The 20,334-nt window shown below is 39.4% G+C and overlaps 2 protein-coding genes across 4 annotated transcripts; one reads left to right on the top strand and one right to left on the bottom strand.

The window, feature by feature from the left end:
• The first annotated feature begins 112 nt into the window (after nt 1-112).
• Nucleotides 113-17,865, top strand: LOC106176367 (receptor-type tyrosine-protein phosphatase T-like). Of its 3 annotated transcripts, XM_087008391.1 has the most exons (18): nt 113-873; nt 2,168-2,305; nt 3,889-4,026; nt 4,226-4,346; nt 4,583-4,797; nt 5,264-5,995; nt 6,476-6,688; nt 8,243-8,358; nt 9,622-9,817; nt 10,135-10,422; nt 10,654-10,883; nt 11,158-11,334; nt 11,802-12,000; nt 12,277-12,804; nt 13,148-13,353; nt 13,826-13,999; nt 14,365-16,872; nt 17,006-17,865. In XM_087008391.1, exons 1-18 carry the CDS (start codon nt 783-785, stop codon nt 17,291-17,293), a joined length of 6,558 nt encoding a protein of 2,185 aa, XP_086864517.1. In that variant the 5' UTR covers nt 113-782; the 3' UTR covers nt 17,294-17,865. The 3 variants fall into 3 exon arrangements, with proteins under 3 accessions (XP_086864517.1, XP_086864518.1, XP_086864519.1); XM_087008392.1 differs by lacking the exon at nt 5,264-5,995 and having other exon boundaries at nt 116-873; XM_087008393.1 differs by lacking the exons at nt 5,264-5,995; nt 6,476-6,688 and having other exon boundaries at nt 117-873.
• A 140-nt stretch (nt 17,866-18,005) lies between these two features.
• LOC106176379 (uncharacterized) lies at nt 18,006-20,028 on the bottom strand. The gene is made up of 3 exons (XM_013558741.2): nt 19,546-20,028; nt 19,222-19,421; nt 18,006-19,000 (listed from the first exon to the last, which is right to left on the bottom strand). The coding sequence occupies exons 1-3, from the start codon at nt 19,598-19,600 to the stop codon at nt 18,893-18,895; spliced, it is 363 nt and encodes a 120-aa protein (XP_013414195.2). The 5' UTR covers nt 19,601-20,028; the 3' UTR covers nt 18,006-18,892.
• Between the last annotated feature and the right edge of the window lie 306 nt (nt 20,029-20,334).

The raw sequence follows: 20,334 nt of genomic DNA, 5'->3' as shown, positions 1-20,334 counted from the left end.
TAAGACCCGGCGAAAAAAAAACCCCAGCGCACTGAATATATGTGATCTATATTTAATTAATTTCATTAACGTGCTACTCCCAGCAGGCAAATACACTGAGTTAGGCCAAGTTGGTTAGGCCTAGCGGGTGTTTTGACGAGAGATGCATTAGATATGCGTGAATTGACTATTAGTATTTATTCGAACGCGCATCTGGTTGACATGGAAACATCCTTGACACTTGTACTATACCCATCATTTCATACATTAAGGGTTGCACTAGGCGTCTTTCAGAAAGCCATAACAGATATATGATATCATTAAAAGCTGCTAATCTGCCAGGTAAAACACAGGTGACGCTACATGCTCTCATACAATAGACTAATCACATTGTATTGATCAGCGCACCTTTGACTCATTTTACCTGCGCCGACAGCCAATATTGTTTCAGCTATTCAGCCTGTATACGCTATGACTCTACGCAAAGGAAACGTGATCCGACATGATTTGAAGCCTGGCACAGCATATTAGAGGAAGAAGTGGGTCAAACGGGGACGGGATTGCGTCTTACGTTAAGATTTTTCTGTTGTTGGTTCGATTACTGGACGTAAATAGGTAATAGAACGGTTATTGCACCGTTGAAGACGAAGCGTCTCTCCAGAGTTGAATTATCTAAACGATAGGCCTTCGAGTCTAGCGAATATTACAAAGTGAACAGCTGACAGGTACTGGAACCTTCAAGTACCAAGAATCGTAAACTACCATTTAGGAAGGCCATGTATTCAGCATCACACTGACTGGCCATGGCTCGTTCTGGTCGTGTTGGATGGACATGGGTGATCTTGACCACTGCCTGGATAGTACTGTCTTACCTGACACCTCCAGTCGTGCCTCGTAAGTATGCCTTTTGATTTAACGTACGGAGTACTGGTAGCTTCCCATAGATGTGCCTTGCAGCAGCCACAGGGCAACCAGAAAACCTCTGTGTTAAGCCCACCCGTAGCCTGGCCCTGTTAGACAACATAAAGTCTTCGTTTAATATTCGGGCATTGCCCCTAATCTTACCTTCTTGTTCTTTCCTCTCACATGGAACCTTGCTGACTTTAGAGAAGACTGCACATGCACCCTTGGTCTTTGCCGTCCTAGTCTTACCGAGTGCGAAGAAAAATGATAAATCAAGAACTAAGTAACCCCCCCCCCCCATTTCAACCAGCAGGGTTAATCAAAGCTGATAACGGCATGACGCCTTCTCGACTTTCACCCCAGTGTTTTACTATACTAACTCTTTGGTTGAACAGTACCGACCATGATGTTACAGCTAGAGTACATGGATTAATCCTGCTCTTGTATCAGCAAGACGGAGGCAATGGAGCTTATTTCACGTTTTCAAACTTACAAAGTTCCAAACGTTGTCACAACTGGACTGTCAGTATTGATAGTAACTAACCTTTACCTCTACCAACCCTCTCCGTTACATATCAGTATAACTATACTACTGTACATGATACTAGCTAGTATGATATACTCTATAAGTAGAAGGGTAGCCTATGCTGATATAAGAAGCGGGTTTCCAGCTGACCCTGCACCTCAAGAGTATCTGTTTAAAACATTTTGTTCACACCTGCATTAGGTGTTGGAGGTAAAGTAAAGATAAAGTGAACATTTATGCCTGCCTAGCACTGTACATGAAGTTTCAAAATGCAGATATAGGCCCTATTGCTTCTAAAGCAATTTTTGTTTTGTTGTTAATTGTAATGTTTATTTTAATCTACTGGATGTAGTCCTACTATTATTAGTAGTACACGGCTGGGTCATCATAAATGTGTGGATTGCAAAAAAGTATTAATATACATGTAATTGTACATCAATCAGCGTGTCCCATAACCCTCTGGTGGGGAGGGGTTCTACCTCATAGCATGCTTTAGCTTGTTACTAATACGTACCTCTTATTGAGCGCGAATTTATTTGATGTATATCTACAGGTAATACTGAACATATCTGATATTTAAGCTAGTGCGTTATGATAATATTTCAGTTCTACGCAAGTGTATGCCAAGATATAAATCGCATTTTAATTAAAGATGAAAATTAAAATTGAAAATTGGAAATAGGAACCGAACAGTATCACACTTAATTCAGATATTGAATGTCAACTGAAATAGTGAGTGTCACTCTTTCCTCTTTTCAGAGTGCCCGACTGGTTATTTTGGCGTCAACTGCTCCCTGCCCTGCCGCTGTCAGTTCCCAGAGAAATGCAGAGATGATGGCTGTTCGTTAGACTTCAAGTGTGAACGAGGATACGGAGACCCTCCAACTTGTCAGACACGTAAGGTCTTATCGCTTTATTACCGTGGCAAAAGTTTTTCAGTGAACAATCAAGCTTAACATCTTGTTAATAGCAGAGACAATTCAGTTTTCAAGGGACCGATCGGACTGTGTTTTTTTTCACTCAAAAGGCTTAATGGGTTACATTACGCGGGTATTGCGTTTTTTTGGTCCTCAGAAAGAAGTCCCTTTCTGATATATAATCCAGAAAACCACACTCGGCATTAACACACACACACACACACACACACACACACACACACAGCATATACACACACTGCATAACGCCTTAACTTCTGTCTGTTAATGACATCCAAGGGAAACATCAACTATTTTAAGTTGCCTTCCTATTTACATTAACTATGAAAAGTTGATAATTAGCATTTCTAGAAACCATTTTTATAAAACAGATTTCTGTTTAGAGAACAGAGATCCCATTGTGAAAATACGAGGTGTATGTATACCACAGTAAAGTTTGTCATCATGTTGGGAAACAACAAATGATGTTGGGAAATTTGTGAAAATATAAAAAAGATTGAATTCTCGCTCTTTCACAACAAGCGATAACCTAAGGTACGCCAAGGTTAAAGGAAAAGCTAATAAACCATGCTGATAAGCAAATGATTACAGCGAATTCGAAGGTAGCACATTTTTTTTATCGTCGGGGAACACAGTAAACAAAGAAATCAGTAAAGTCAAACAGGACATTTCACGGGTACGATTGAATGAATGGCCTGTTTAGTAAATACAGCTTGATCTTATTACTGGGTGGCACGTGAAAGTAGAAAAAAAACGTGGAGTTTGATTCAAGGAAGTACTTAAAAGAAACGGACACAACAATGAATATAGAGTCGAAAACTTACGTTAAAGATTTAGAATGGGAAAGAAGTGTGACTTTATGAAGTATCGTGTATGACATGGATATCCCACTGCACCCCTCTAAACTGCAGAGATAAAGTTTATCGGCTATTTTAATTTACTGTTTCAATAAAGTTGCTACAGCACACGTAGGCTACTAGAAGATTTATGACATAGATCTAATTGCGTCTGTGATATGATTTAATGTCGTGCTTATCTGACATAGACAACTTCGCGTCATTTGGTAGTCATTGCCTCGTGAAAAAGAATCATAATTTTCAAAACGCCATTGACAATTGAAAGAGAAGCATGTTGTGTTAATGTAACTGTGATCATTGTATCTTATTATTTATACACGCATAAAGTACCAAGTGTATGCAAAGCAACTGTCTGTTATAATCATGATGAAACTTTGAAGCATTAACGCGAATACCAGTCTGTTAAGCGCGTATGAGTGTCATATATAAATGAAAGTTTCTTTGAAATTTCCGCAATGGCCCCTGAATCACCATGCCCTTTCCAAAACTGTTTAGAAAAAAAAAAAAACGATTTATAAACTTTTTGAGTTCAATTTTAAATGCAAAATTATACCGTCACGAGTGAAATCCCCAGCCTACACTTTGATAGTAAAGGGAAAACTTGAAATCCCAATGAAAGAAAGCTATAAATATTGCTTTAGAAAGTGTGACTTTTATGTTCTTTTCAACTTAATTTTTCACTTTGCAGCTTGTACCCGTGTGACATTTGGCGTGAACTGTGCCTCCGAGTGTCACTGTCCCCCCATGGACACATGCGACCCAGTCAGTGGAGTGTGCGCCTCGGGTCAGTGTGCCATTGAGTACTTCGGGTCCAGCTGTCAAACAAGTAGGTTTCATTGAGCTTTATACCTTGGCGTCAGGTAAATTATATTTCTTAAAAGTTTGGAAGGGATGATCATCTCTCTCTCTCTCTCTCTCTCTCTCTCTCTCTCTGTGTGTGTGTGTGTGTGTGTCTCACTTTTAAATAATATCACGCAGAAATGCACATGAACAACCAGTCCTTCATTCACCTCATTCAATTCTAGAGCTGCCTCGGCTTGTGACACCTCCCCTACTGTCCAATGTCATATGCAACAATGTGACACTGGTGTGGGACAAGTGGGACCCAGACGTGGACTGGGGTGACCCGCCCGTGGGGTCATACACGTGAGTAAAAGATCTCGATGGGGGTTGGGGGTAGAGCAAAAGATTATCGAAGGCTGAAGTTTGAGTGAACAACTTAAAGGCGTGTTGAAGGAGACTTGACGATAGTTGAACAGTTTAAGAGTTTAACAATTATTTCAGTCTTAGATTGAAATTTATATTACAATAAATTTCAAGAAAATGTTATGATATAATATTGTATTTTATCTATCAATCACTGTACATATTTCTTCCCACAGAGTACAATACCAATCCAACGGCACTGCAACTTGGGTTGAATTTCAGCTCGTCAGCAACGTTGTTGACGTAAACGTGACGTCATTTACCGTGACGGTGACGGACCTGCAGGTCGAAGTAGCCTACAGATTTCGCATTATTTCGAACAGGGTAGACAACGGGAAAAAGGTTGACGGGTTGGCCAGTCCTTCTACGTCTTATGTCACACCTTGCTCGGGTAAGTCCCTTAAGGTTCAGATTTTTTGTGTAGCTAAATTGAAGGAAACAGTGGTTTGGCTCATTAATAATGGTTTTAAGCACACTAGAAAATCCATTTTAGGTAAAATTTGCAGTTTTAAAGAAGCTAAAAGAAACATGTCACGTTTCCCTTGAATCTACGTGTGTGTGTGTGTGTGTGTGTGTGTGTGTGTGTGTGTGTGTGCGTGTGTGTGAGAGAGAGAGAGAGATAGAGAAGGACTAGATAAAAACAGAATTTCTGTAATCTCTTTGTGATAAGCGGGTGGAAGGGTTCTTGTATCCAATTAGTTTTCTGTTGACACATAACGTTGTGTACACAGAAACGGTAACAACGACGAAATACATTCTTGTGCTTAAAATAGCTGTACACGTATGTTTTTAAAGTGGATAACATTTTGATTGTTGCACATGTATATGCACATACGTTGTTTGTTGTCATCGCACAGTTGATTCTGAAAACCAAACAAAAATCAGCACTACTGATTCGGTGACAGCAATGGAAACAACAACAGTAATAGGATTGCTTGACACATCTACACAATCATCGTCAACGTCATCAATTCTGTCAACATCGACGAGAAAAGTGCTCGCCGATGTGACAACAACAACAACAACAACAATGACAGCAACAAGTACATCTCCTCGAGATACGACGACCATGTTTGAAACAACCACAAAGGAGACATTTACAACAACAGTGGGTGATCTCAGTACGACAGGACATCTCACAACAATTACAACAACAAATGATGCGACGACTCTGAGCACGGGTACGTCACATGCATATACTAAGACCACGGGTCCGGGTGAACTGCCATTACTAAGTACCAGCACATCAAATGATTATCTGACGACAGTTACAGGAGAGACACTGGCGGATACTTCAATTCCTGATAAGTTGCCAGCAACAACAGAGGCAATGACAGTGGAACCAACATCAATAACAACAACTGATGAATCTTCAACATTTACAACAAAACGTGAAGTAACAACGGCAAAGGAAGTGACAACAATAAAGGCAGTGGAACCCACTACAATCACGACGACAGTTACATTAGCTGAGACCACAGCTCATTCTCCAACAACGACTTTAAGTGATTTAACAACGACAAGGGGTCCCTTTACGTTCACTAAACACCACAGCACTAAACGATGGACAGACACCTCCACTGTCACAGGTTGGAAATATAATTGTGTGGGGTGCATTTTAGGACATCACTGAGCCATTATCATATCTCAACATTCGATTGATTTTATTCTCTTTCGATTTTTTTTATTTTGGTGCCGAATGCAATGCCATTATCTTTTGGTGTGTTTCAGTAAGATTTGGATTACAACGCATTTTCTTTATAGGGTGTGCATTTGGTTTTCATTGGGGTTTTTTATATGTACTTACAGGGTGTGATGTTTGACTTTCCATTTTTCTTGCACTTTGAATGATGTTGGCCTCATTTACATAGTATTGGTCTGTTTATAGTATAGTATAAATGTAATGTTATGATACGTGCAATCAAAGCAAATTTCCATATATATTTTTAATGCTACTAAGATAAGTTGTGTAAGAGAAGTCCGTTGGCACTTCCATTTACATGTTTTATGTTTGTGCTGCATAAAAGATAACCCATTTTCGAAAACATTGCACACTTACTTACATACAGCAACAACCACGGCGCCAACAACGACAACAACCACGCCTACGACTACAACAGAAATGACAACATCAGAAGGGACCACAACAACAGAAGCAACAACAACGATGCAAGCAACAACAACGGAAAGAGAAACAACAACAACGGAAGTACCAACTACGTCAACGGAGCATATTACAACTACCACAACAACAGAGCAGACGACAACAACACAGATGCCAGGTTTGTCACCTCTTGCACCGGAGCGCCAACTGTCGGTGTATCTGCACTGCGTGTATGTGTTCACTAACCCTTAGTTGACACTTGTCTCATTGTTATTTCGTTCATCTCTCCAGAGTGTGATTTCTGCGCCACTTGCCTTTAATCTTACACCAAACGTTGGTTTATGCCTGTCTCTGTCACGTCTAGCCGTTCCGTTCTCTTTTCAAGAAAATTTAGATTGACTTTTTGTTTGTTTTTTAGTGAAAATGATCAAATACCAGTGTTCGAATTTGTAGTTAACACATTTGATGATTTTCTTCCTAGGCTCTAATGTTGCATTGCGCCTATGTTTAAGAAAAACCTATTCCATGATAAACTGAAATTTGATATTTAACGTTATTTGGATAAGTATTGCACGCTCTCCTTCATTGATAAAAGTGAATTTAGGCAAACTTGTATAACCTTAAATGGCCGCTTTGCAACATTAAAATATTGTTATTAGATACTAGCATGTAAACACATCTCCATGTACTACATGTATTCAGGTAAATCAGCGAACTTCTCTTGAACTCTTACGTATTTTATCAGTTATTTGTATCTGTTTCGTTATTATCATTGCTTTATGTTTGTGTTCTTCATGTTTTACGTCTTAGTTATTGTAAATGCCATACAAATATATGGCACCATACTTTTTTTTTACTTTGCTTTTACTTACACAAACATCTATGTTTTCACATTCTACTTTTTTTCTCAGATAGAAGTACGTACTAATATTTTCACCATGATGGCAAATCATTTATAATGCTATTATAATGAAGCAGAATTTTGTTAAAGATTCAAATACTAGTAGCATTAGATGCATAAGATTGGGCTGTTGATGCGCTTATTGAGATGTTGACAAATATGCCTGTATTTACTCGTTCCGAATTCTTTTGTATAATGTATGTCGAGCTTTAAAAATGTCTTCCCTTCTACCTGTCAGTTTTTTAATGGCAATGGATTATAGGTATCTTAAGCCAAAGACCACAAAGAAATTTCGTAAGCACGTTGTGTTGTCTGTGTATGACACTATAATTTTGCTCCGCATGCCCGTGTTTTGTAAACAGGTAAAGAGCATATGAGTTCATACTGAAGTAGGGCTATTATTCCGCTTCTCTGTTGTTAAAAGGCCGCGCATAGCTCATTGGATAAAGCTCGCGCTCTTGCTTATTTTGTCAATTGAAGAGCTATGACCGTGGGACGACAAATTATTTAGATAAGGGGACATGGTCAAAAACAACCCGACAGGTTCAGCGGTTTTTCAAATTGGAAACCTTTGATCTCCTACGAGATTCTCGTTTTATATTATTAGTGGGAGATCTTTCATACATTAAAATTTCGAACACGAAAAAGGTATTGCTGATGGAATGCGTGGATATAATATGATCAGTTGACGTCAAAGTGCTGCCCTGGGGAGCCGGTTTATTCAGGAAGGTTTCGGTAGTATAAAAATGTGTCCCTTGTCGCTACGGCTTGTGCTAATAGCCTCGATCACAGCCAGGGTCCATTCTCAAGCAGGCACCATTTACTTTTCAGTTCCCCAACCTGTGACTTCTCTCCAAGCCACGGCGGTGTCCTCGGACAGCGTCCTGGTGAACTGGTCAGCTCCCTCCAGTGCCTTCCTCGTGGAGAGTTACAGGATTTCATACCAGGTAGGTGACCGTTGATACAGTACAGGTGGCATGACCAGCGGTAAGGTCATAAGGGTTTCAGCCACGTTTAGACGTGGTCACGCCCATGGAAAAGTATCAGAATGCATGTGCGACACGCATGTGACCTCCAACTTTACACGTATGTTATAACATCACAGTGCTATAAATGATCTATAGATCTGTTCTTGCCATGTTGACACTCCAGCGATACAAGCTATGAGTCAAAATATTTTGTAAAAAAATGTTTAGTTAGCATGCAAAATTGTTAAAGTATTGTTAAAGTATCCCATCATTTGAAATGATGGGAAATTTTTTCCTTATAAGATCTGCGTTTAAATATTCACCTCGGCGGTGACATTGCATTGCTTATGAAAGGCATATAGTGTGTGATGGAAGCACAAAGGATAGAGTAAATATAAGCTTATTAATACATATTGTGCTCTTATGGCACGAAGACAGACGTGACCCTGCAGGAAATCATCATTGCGGCTAATTTTTACTTTTCAATATGAGAACTTGGCTTACCCCAAATTGCACTATTAGAATGCTTTCAGTACACGACAGAAGGTTACATCTTGGACCCGTAATGTGTCCAAGCTTAGATGTGTAAAAAGTTGATATAGCATAATGAATTTAGCATACCTGATTATTATTTTATAAATTACGCCAGTCTATTTGGTACTGTAGTTTATGTTTTGTCTTTGTTAGGCCCCTGTTTATTTTGCCATATATCTGCAGTGAGGAAAAGATGTGAAAAGGGTGTAATGGGATAATACTTTTCAAGCTCTAAAAGAAACTACTATATCAGTGATCGAATTTCACGGATTGAATTCCGGACTTTGTTTACGGCGTAAAGAAAGCACACCTGTCATGCTTGGTTGTCTTCTGCAGGTGTATAAGCGAATACAACAATGAAAGGGGTCAAATCGCAAGCTACAAGAAGATGGGAAAGAACATTTATATTAGCATTCCAGCATACCTCCGGTATGTGCTAAAAGTCCGTTGCAATGCGCACAAATGTCTTGACATTTGTTTTTTTATTTATCTTTTTACACTAGCATATCCAGGGTTGGTTGGTTCCTGCACCCTCCACTCCCCCCCCATCAACTCTCAGGCAAAGCCTGGATACGCCAATGTTAGGACAAATTTTGCTTTAAAGGATAAAAAAACTACAATTTACCATACAATATATTATAGTGTGTATTATGAACAAGCATGAACAAGCATTTTCAGATTTTTAAGAAAATGGATGTTGCACTTCAGATAAGCGGATACGGCAACTGCACGGAGTCTCCCACCACCAACGCCCCACCAGAGACGGTCACTGTATCAGCGCCCACTACGTCATACCGTATCCAAGGACTGGCCACGTGGACAGCGTACAGGATAGTGGTCACATCGGCAAACAGAATAGGGACTAGCGTTGACCGGATAGTAAGCGTCGTGACCTCAGCGGACGGTGAGTGTTTTGGAAAGTTTTGAGACATAAGAATTGAGAAGAGGCAGGGGCCATAGTGTGGTAATATTTTTATATGTTTTGCATATGAGCTCATAAACGTTAGAGTACCCTGAGTGAGACAAACGCTTTGTTTGAGTATGGTTGACTTAATTCATATTTTGAGAATTGATGGTGAGCTTTATACTGGTGGCAATTTAAAACATTCACAGTTCGCACTACTGTGTATGAGCGGGGGAATTGTTAAAAATATGCTATGTTTTTTTTCTTTCATTATTAACGTTTTTCTATCTTTATGGTTATTGTTATTTACAAATTAGTTCCCGTCACCAGAGTCCAAGGTCTTACGTCATCCGACACCCATCCAACCTCGGTTACGATACAATGGGCATCTCCAGCCTGTCGATACTTCTTGGGGTATGTCCAGCAATACCAGCTATCCCTCTACAGACAAATGTACCTGATACGCTCCGTAAACGTCACTTTGACGTCATTCACGGTGGAGGGATTAGAGCCTTATACCACGTATGCGGCAAGGGTGGCCTTGATGAACGAAGTGGGCGTAGGTCCGTTGAACGAGCTGTATAATTTTTCTACTTCAGAGGACGGTAAGTCATCTGATTCCTTAGACTGCTGCTGTTAATGGACATTTCTTAAGTTAGTGTTAACAATGTGTTATGAATGAAAAAAATTGTAAGTAAGTATGACGCTATGCATTTGGTGTAATTATGTAAAAAGTACAAACGCTGAAAAAAAAAAAAAAGATGGAATTTCAAAGAAAGAAAAGAAAAAAAAGAAAGAAAAACTCCTATGTAAGAACTATACCCGGTTCACTTCAGTGCCATCATCACCTCGGAGCCTCGCCTTGCAAGCAGCCGGCAACACATCTGTGCTGATAGGGTGGCAGGCACCACAGTCCCCTAACGGGATATTACTACAGTACAGAGTGACCTACAGGGCCACATCTGACAGGTCCGGGGCTCTGATCACCAGGTTGTTGGCACCACAGGGGCAGACTAACCAGGCCGAGTTATTAAACCTGAATCCGTATACCGTGTATAACATATCGGTGAGATTCTTTATGGTTGCATTTATTAATTTGCGGTTACCATTCATTAATGAATGAATTAATTTATTATTTTATTCATTCACCCATTTATTTCTTCCTTAATTCGTTTTATCTTCTTATGCACATATTCTTACCCACTCACTCGGAGACTGACCTCACTCACTGATAGAATGTGTACTGGCGTGCTCGGCAGCTCACTTATTTATTTATTTATCTCTTTATTTATATATTTATTTATTTATTTATTTATTTATTATTATTTTTCTCTCTCTAGGTGGCAGCACGGACGTCTGTAGGCTGGGGCCCTGAAAGTGCACATTTATCAGCACGCACAGATGAGAGTGTTCCTTCCGCGCCCGCGTCACTGGTTCTCATAACCCGCAATGAGTCTTGCCTCACAGTGAACTGGGGAACGCCTGTGGTGCCGAACGGGGTGATTCGTACATACAGGGTAAGAGCCGGTCGCCTTATTTTAATTAATACTGTGGTATTAACCAGAAATTAAGAAGAGTTCATTGGTCCATTAAGGGTGTGACATCAAGGAAGTTCCAACTTCAATGTTTGCATTTAGCCGTTTCACTTATGGAAAGTACATACATGTAGGCACAATGAAGTTTACAAAAGTTTCATTTATAATAATATTAAAAGGAAATAATAATGTTGATAAGAATATATACAAAAGTAGGCCCAATGCTTCTATACATGAAGGATACGTACATACTTTCCCATGGCGTTTTATCAAACACACGCACACGTTTCATAAGATACACTTCCTCGGACGCCCTTATTTCATATACATTGAATTTACAAGGTGAATGTTGACTTTTACGGTTATTGGTGAAAACCACCTGGCACAACCTCTTTTGTGTTTTAACTTAAACGTTTAATAAGTAACTTACATTATCTGACTTATTTTAGATACATTACCAACAAGGCCTATCCTATAGCACAGGCCAAGACCAGGTTCCAGAGACAGGCACTTTAGAGGTTCCCGCCAACAGGTCATCGCACACGTTATGCCTGCTACGCCTTAGTACCCAGTATGAGATCACCGTGTCTGCCGCCACCAGCAAAGGCTTTGGTCAGGGATTGACAAAGACCTTCATGACAATCATTGGTGAATAAACTAGTCCATTTGCAACTTAAAGTAAAGAGAAAATAATATATTTGATTTGAACTTTACAATATATGAGTACCGATGTAAGAAGGTATTGATATGTTGAACTGATCTCGAAAAAAGGTAAACTAAAAGACTTTTTTCACTTTTAATACTGGCATATTTATAAAAAAACCGAAACAACTTAGGTATGAGTTTTCAGTTATCCTTTAACAACGCAATAATTAACGAACCTGGCGATTTCTTTAATTTGTAATATTATCTTATATTACATAGGTGATCCCGCTGCCCCCGCAATACCAACAGTCCAGTCCTACACCACTTCAACAATCACCGTGTTACTACAACCTGTTATCCTTACGACTGGCCCGCTCTCGTATTACCTCGTTTCCGTACTGAGACTACAGGGGAACGTTGGGCGACGGCGGCGACGAAGGGCGTTAGGGCTGAACGACCTGCCTGGGAATATAGTGGCCCGGTTTGAACCAAATAATTTGGAAACCACTTTTACGGTCGGAGACAATGCAACAAATGGTGGATATGCTAACCCGTCGCTGAAGGCCAGTACGATTTATAACGTGTATTTTGCGGTGGTGAGTTCCTTGGACGGTGTGACCAAGATAGCCTATTCTGACTTGGAAGCACCTGTTTTGACCTTGTCAGACACGCCGACAACAACTTTGGCTGTATCAACTACTCCGACTACTACAGCTACCACACCGGTGACTACAACAACAACAACAACAACAACAACAACAACAACGCCAATAACCACGACAGCAAATGTCGTAACTACAGAGGGAGGTAAGGACTGTCCATATCTAAATTAATGTTTGTGTATCTATATATATCAGTCTATCTATTTCTGTCTGGAGTGGGCCTTAACATTTGTAACCTCACTGAGAGCAATATGCATAATTAAGTGTAAAAGCTGAGTATAAAGAATTACACAGTGAACTTGAAATATTTATCATAAACTTAAATGCATTTTAAAATATTTCTTTATTTAGATTAAAGTGTAATTTTGCAAAGCCTGCAAGGGTCATGCAACAATTTATTTAATGTGTAAAATATAGTTTGTGCATCCACACTTCAACATGCACGTGAAAATAGAAAATGATGGAATATTATTTTTCCTTTTATTCAGTTGCCACAGCTCCCACAGGTCTGGCGGCTCCCACAGTGACTGCCAACGACATCAGTCTGACGTGGAACGACGTCCCCGGGGCCACTGAGTACGAGCTGTGGTACAATTCTACTGCAGAACCTGGAGTGGTCTACAATAAATCTGTTCCTGTCGGAGGATCGTTTCTGTTAACTGGCCTGCTTCCTTACACCACTTACACGTTGATGGTAATGAAGTTTTAAGTGCGCTCTCTCTCTCTCTCTCTCTCTCTCTCTCTCTCTCAGAGCCTATGACTTTTGAAATTCTCTCTTTGGACATACAGTGCTGTGATGGTGATGTGTCTTTTTCTCATGACTTTCGGCTGCTCTCTTCTACATTGCCCGCTTCATTATCATCTAAGTTCCAATGAATATTCTGGCAATCTCAAAAAATTAATTTTGAATGCTTTGTTCCTGTTAATATGCTTTGTTTAGTTATTGTGTATTGCTTTTCGTGGTATTTACTGTTTTTGACATTTTTCTATTTCATCAACCATACTGTTTCGCTTAAATTTGTAAGAAAGTTTGAAGTCTAATGAAATACAGAAAAGTACTACAGCACACCATACACCTTAAATCGCGGTAAATTACTCAAACTGAACGAAAAGAATTTAGAATTAGGTGAAAAAAATTTACACCAAATTGTGTTTGCTGATTTTAGCTTCGAGCTAGAACAAACGCTGTCTTGGGTCCCTTTTCCATCCTCACCAAGGTGACAGACGAGGACGTGCCATCCAAGCCAGGCCCTCTTTCCCGCCAGAACAGAAACGAGACTTGCCTATGGTTAAAGTGGCAACCACCAGGTTCGCCGAATGGAATTATAACATCTTATAAAGTGAGTTCTGTATTTGTTTTATTTTAAAATCATTTTTTCTTTTTGTTTATATTTCTAAGCGGCGATCTCACAATTTCAATGAAGTAAACAGAAAGAAAACAAAACGAAACAACTAACCCACCACATTAAAAAAAATCTACTCTTTCTGATGTCACGGTAGAAGTGCAAGCTTTCAACATAGTTGTTTTGTCATTTGGTGGCAATGCAAAGATGTGGTTCTTTTTCATCAGTTTGACAAGCTGAATATATGATTATATGATTGAATTTCGAGCAACCGTGACAGCCCATACTGGTAGTTGGATATAAATATCAAGTTTAACCTGTGCCTGTAGATTATGAAGGTAAATGGGTTATTTCCTTTTCAGCTTACCTACAAGGCAACTCGATTTTTTAGCAACGTGGGATCAGTACAGGAAGAATCAGTAGATGTACCCGGGGCTATGACAACACGTGCCATATGCAGTCTTGTCATGGCCGCTGCCTACGAAATAACCCTTGAAGCCCGCACCAGCAAGGGTTACGGTGCCGGTGTTGGAGAAACCTTTTTCACCCTAATCGGCGACCCTGAAGCCCCGAGTCCTCCGGAGGTTGTGTCTACGGAAGAAACGTCGATGATTGTGACTCTTAAACCGGTTCTTATAACCACCGGACCGTTGTCTCATTACCTTGTGAAAGTAGAAAAGCTTGTGGGCCGCCGTAAAAAGAGAGCAACCGTCGAGGATATCCCAGGAAACAGTGTGGTTAAAATAGAGACATTAGATTTTGCAGGAAAGTCAGAAATAAATTTCAAGATTGGATCGGGGACTGTCAGAAATGGGTATAACAACAGCGTGCTAGAACCTGGGACTCGCTATAACGTGAGGTTCATAGTTATAAGCTCCCTAGATGGAGCAACCAAGGCTTCTTTTGCTGCCTTGAGCGAGCCTGCGACAACGAAAGGAAGCATTTCCACAGGGCAGAGTGGCAGCGGTGGTGATGGCGGTGTGGTGGTGTACGTGGTTGTGGCCATTTTAGCTGTCCTGGTTCTTATTGCCGCCATGATAATTGCCTTGTGGTGGTTCCGTAAACAAAGAAATGCCAAGAAAAATTACGAACCAGAGTGGGTTGGTTACTATAAGAACAACTTCATGGGGGAAGAAAAGGTGTATGGTATATGGAACGAAACTTTCGATCTCGAGGAGTCTAGATATGTTTTAATGACTAAAGAAAACCCTGCTGATATCAGCATCGGTCGTTTACGTGACCGACCGCCAATTTCCATAGAGCAAGAGTACTATAAGCTACCACAGGGGCAGCAGTTTCCGTGTCACACGGCTGAACGTCCAGAAAACATAAACAAGAACCATTGCAGCAAGATCCTTGCATATGAGCACAGCAGAGTTGTGCTTAGAGACGTAGAGAGTGGTATTACAGATTATATCAATGCCAATTTCATTGATGGGTACAAAAAGAGAAAAGCGTTCATAGCGGCACAGAGTCCATTTACTGATGAAACAGTGGTGGATTTCTGGCGCATGATATTGCAAGAGAATGTGAGTCAAATTGTAATGGTTACCAGACCCATAGAAGACGGGGTGCCAAAGTGCGAGCAATATTGGCCAAATGAAGGAAATCTCAAGTACGGAAAGATACACGTTCGAATAGTGGAATCTACCGATTTTGCACATTTTACCGTACGGAAATTCCAATTATTTGTACAAGAGAAAGAAATCAAGCATGTCAGCCAGTACCATTTCACCTCGTGGCCGGACCACGGCTGCCCAGAGGATCCAATACCATTTCTGGAATTTCATCACAGGGTGAAGGCCGACACACACGCGCAAGACGGTCCCCTTTTGGTGCATTGTGGAACTGGAGTGAGTCGGACGGCGACGTTTATTGCAATAGACGCACTAACCAAACAGGCTGAGATGGAAAAGAAAGTCAACGTTTGGAAATTTGCTAACGAAATGCGTAAAAACAGGGTACATATGATTAGAACTTTAAAGCAATATATGTACATTTACGACGCGCTGATGGAGAAGCTCATAGTCGAAGAGCCTTACGTCAGTTTTAACCTTCGCAAAAAGTACAAAGCACTCTCACAGATTAATCCAAGTACGACCAAGTCGTATTTCGATGAACAGTTCCAAACGTTGCAAAGATTTACACCAGATTCGAAAACGGACGATTGTTCGGGTCTCAGTGTGGAAAACAGGGAGAAGAACAGATACATTAGTATCATGCCTGTAGATAGGTTTCGACCACGTATTTTAACACACGGCGGGTCAAATACAAGTGACTATATTAATGCCATATTTATTGACAGCTATACGAGGCACAATCAGTTTATTTTAACCCAGTCCCCTATGGTCCACACAGTCACCGATTTTTGGAAACTAGTGTATGACTATCAGGTGTCGCTGATACTGATGCTTGATGACAGAGCCTTGCAGGACGATTCATGCGGGGAATATCTTCCACCTCACACGTCAGAGCCGGTCAAATTTGACATATTCCAAGTACAGTTAACAAACGTAGACGAATCTCCCCAACACGTGACTATAAGAGATCTGAAATTTCACAACGTCTCGCGTGCTCATGAAAAATCGAGAGTCATACGTCACATTCAGATTGATGAATGGCCAATGAAACAGCACGTTCCAACAAACACAGACTCCTTTATGTCTCTCTTAGATATGGCTGAAGAATGGCTGAAAGAAGCAGATGATCCAAAGCGCGTGCTGATACACTGCATAGACGGCGCTTCGCATAGTGGCCTTTTTGTTTCAGTGATGTGCCTGTGTGAGAAGATGAGAATTGACGGTGAAGTTGACGTCTTCCACACTGTTAAACATATTAAGAGACGCCGGTCGCAAGTTGTCGGAAATTTGGTAAGTGAAAAGTTCCGAATTAAGGTACTAAGGTAATTATTTATTTTGTAAGTGATCTGATTGTAACAGGAACTTCATAAACACCAATGAAGATGGACTAAATAAGTGAAGCAAATATGCTTTTCTTTTTCAGACGCAATATAAATTCTGCCACAAGGTACTTTGGGACTATATGAACACGCGGATCAATCACAAAGTGAAGGGTCTCACCTCAACATTAGCTAATGGTCATGCGCCACACGACAGGGACGACATCTCCAGGCTAAGTTACGACGATGATGAGGCGGAGGACAGGATGGGGACTTACAGACTGAATGGCAATATTAGTCCTATTCCAAATGGGACACCGCATAGCACTATGTATGACACAATGAAGGACAGTTATGATTCGTTTACTGAATCTGAAAGTGCTGTTGATTAACTCGATGGAATTAAGAAATTTTAGTTTGGTATGACTGATGGTTTCTATGCAGCTTTACCAGCATTATTTATGGGTGACTACAGTATATCAAATATACTTGACTTTCAGTTCCTCTAGTATATCGGTATATCCTATTGTTCATAGGGCAATATCAAACAAAATACTCAAGTACATGTATATTTGCAGAGCACATCATATCAGTTAGCATTAATGATGTCAAATACCTGACAAAATTCAAATACATTAATGAAATTTGAATTTAATAACTTAAAAAAGTGTTTTGTATGAAGGTATTATTTTACTTTTGTATAACTGTTTGACATACATGTAAGTGAAATAGCAATTCTGTAATCTAAAATACTTTTGATGTGAATATTTATTTGAACCTGATGTTGGAAAACTTTGTACATTTATAAAATTTCCATTATACATTTTACATTACATCAATGCTCAGATTTTGATAAAGTGATGGGATTTCAAAGTTTAGGTAGTCATCTGGGTTAAATGCATTATATGCACTATTATATTTTATACAATTTAGCCTAATGTAATAAAATCATTTACAGAATTAATTTGTTGTGCTGAGAATCTGTTTAGAGAGATTCAAACTATACTCCCCGTAAGTATATATTGGTGGGTAGCAGACAGAATCAATGATGAGGGTAAAGCTTTGGTAAAAAGCACAATATCTTTGATAAAAGAGATTTCTGAATGTTACTGGGTTAAGAAAGCCAAACGGGATTTTGCTATTTCTGATGAACGCATCTGTGACTCCGTAGAATAAACTATACACACTTTTTTTATTTTGACAGACAACGACTAATCTATGCCAATACTTGCAATATTGTTAAAACACATCGTATTGCACCAACGGGTCTTTCTTTTTATTTGTTCATTAAATAACACCAATAAATCAAACTCATTACTTTTTCGCTTTCACTTATCTTTCAAGATTATTTTCTTTAAGTCATTACTGTTAACAAACAAAAAGAAAAACAATATTGTTAAGGTTTATTGAAATCGTTTTTAATGAACTTATGAAAAACGTTTTATTGTCTGGCATAATTGCATTCTACTAGTACATGCATATATTCGTCTTTGGTATTGTGGATGTCAATATAATATTTTCATACACCAGATATTGAAGAACTATTCAACGATGACAAACAATTAAGTAAATACACTCATATTGGATGACATTATTTTACATGAAGCATTCGTTTAATATTTATATAAGTGACAAAAATAGCGCCTGAAATTAAAATTGCATTATATTACCAATAAATGTAAAATTATATATATATAAAGCCTCATGTGTTCATCATCATATTGCATTTTGCATTTGACTACAATGTACTACTACCACATTATATACTTGGAATGTAAAACAGCAACCTTCTTGTTTTGTCAGTTTTACAACCATAACCTTATCCGGCAGATTTAAATCTGACATGATTTTATAAGCAAGTGTAAATATCCACCAACATGTGTGTCTCAGTTGAAATGGAGCCATCAGAAAAGGTACAGGACAAATAGCACCAACCGTACATTCATTTGCGGTATTGACTTTAACTTGAAGAAAACATGTCATCACTCATTTCATGTCTTTTTAGCCTGCTCTTGCGCCTGCTCGTTAATTTTCTCTTCTCGTTTTTCTCGTAGTTGTCGTTCCCTGTACGCCAAGGGATTTAGCAAGATTTCTCTTATCTGAAAAAAGAAAGAGATAATAAATGCATGGTTTTATGTGTATTATAAGAAAGGTGTAGAGATTATCCTCATTTTAAATTAACCTATTTGCTTTCCTAACAGCTGGAGTAATTTTCGGTAGCATTCCGAATCCTTTTAAAAGAGAGAGAGAGAGAAAGAGAGAGAGAGAGAGAGAGAGAAAGAGAAAAAAAGAGAGAGAGAGAGATACTTCATCAACCAACCCTTTTATATTCTATTTCGGTCTCCTGTATCGTCCTGTCATATGCATTTCTCTCCGCCATTCTTTTCGCCATACTTTGACTGATCTGAGACAGTTTCTCCGTCAGTACTCCAATGTCTCTCTGGATATTTCTCTGCTCCTTCTGTGTGGCCACGATTTCCTTGTGAAGGCTGTCTCTCTTATGGCACATTTCTTCAATACCTGTAGTTTATGAGAAAGTGCTCAATATTAATACCTCAGACCCAAGTGCATATAGTGGCAAGTTGTATATGTGTCATTCCAGCTGGAATTCCTCTAACGCTTTGGCGAATTACGTCATACTTACTTTTGATGAAATCCTTGCTGAATCCCAGCAACTTGGCTTCCGTTTGCTTGGACATTTCTCTGACAGTTAGCCGGCTCCAACGTCATTTGTCAAACTTCATTCAAATTCATTCACGAAATCGTATTCAAATTTACCCGTTCGACTTCATAGGTAGCGGATTTCGTGTTTCCGAATAATCCTCTGATTCTCGGCTCGTTTAGACCATGTGTTTTACGTTAAATATATAATAATATCAGTGATTAAATTTGTACGTTATTTGAGTTCAGTATCTTCAGTTTTCGTCACAACATGAATGGTGTAGGTCTGTAACCACCTCTCCACAGTAAACATTGCAGTAATACAAAGAAAATGCCTCGAGTCATTCTTAACAAGTCTCTGAAATAAACATTGTGGACACAATGTTTTTCATCGCACAGCGAAGGGCACATGAAAAGCGCTAATTCCCTTGTTGTTACAAAATCTTTCACGGAGAAGAAAAGGTTTGAATATAATCCACTTGCGACCGGGTCTAAAACCAACACAGTAAATCACAGTGAAAACATAGTTCTTTTCAACTTTGGTGACCGGTTATTGAAAACTCGTCCCCAGGTAAATAATATCGTTTTATTTAAAAAGCACTTAGGGTCTCACAAAGCATTTTATATTCCGATTAAGGGATAAACCATGCATTAAATCAAGCTTGCACTCAGGGAGAGGGTTAGGTTGGCTTAAGGTCTCGAGTTATCAATGATATATTAAGTGCAGGTCCGTATGACTAGTAGCTTATAAGCTTAATGATAAAGAAATTGT

Source organism: Lingula anatina, chromosome 3, assembly GCF_051362555.1.
Source record: "Lingula anatina isolate TDL-2025a chromosome 3, LinAna3.0, whole genome shotgun sequence".
In the NCBI taxonomy this organism is placed as follows: Eukaryota; Metazoa; Brachiopoda; class Lingulata; order Lingulida; family Lingulidae; genus Lingula; species Lingula anatina.
Note: the sequence above shows the minus strand (reverse complement) of the source record. Positions and strands in the feature narration are given on the sequence as shown.

What these genes read in the sequence shown, in the direction of transcription:
- LOC106176367 (XM_087008391.1), top strand. Translation starts at nt 783, where the DNA reads ATGGCTCGTTCTGGTCGTGTTGGATGGACATGGGTGATCTTGACCACT. An exon ending in CGGGTCCAGCTGTCAAACAA is followed by an intron (nt 4,027 to 4,225) that starts GTAGGTTTCATT and finishes ATTCAATTCTAG; the next exon opens with AGCTGCCTCGGCTTGTGACA. An exon ending in TTTTTCTACTTCAGAGGACG is followed by an intron (nt 10,423 to 10,653) that starts GTAAGTCATCTG and finishes GGTTCACTTCAG; the next exon opens with TGCCATCATCACCTCGGAGC.
- LOC106176379 (XM_013558741.2), bottom strand. Translation starts at nt 19,600, where the DNA reads ATGTCCAAGCAAACGGAAGCCAAGTTGCTGGGATTCAGCAAGGATTTC. An exon ending in CAGCAAGGATTTCATCAAAA is followed by an intron (nt 19,422 to 19,545) that starts GTAAGTATGACG and finishes CATAAACTACAG; the next exon opens with GTATTGAAGAAATGTGCCAT. An exon ending in CCGAAATAGAATATAAAAGG is followed by an intron (nt 19,001 to 19,221) that starts GTTGGTTGATGA and finishes TTCTTTTTTCAG; the next exon opens with ATAAGAGAAATCTTGCTAAA.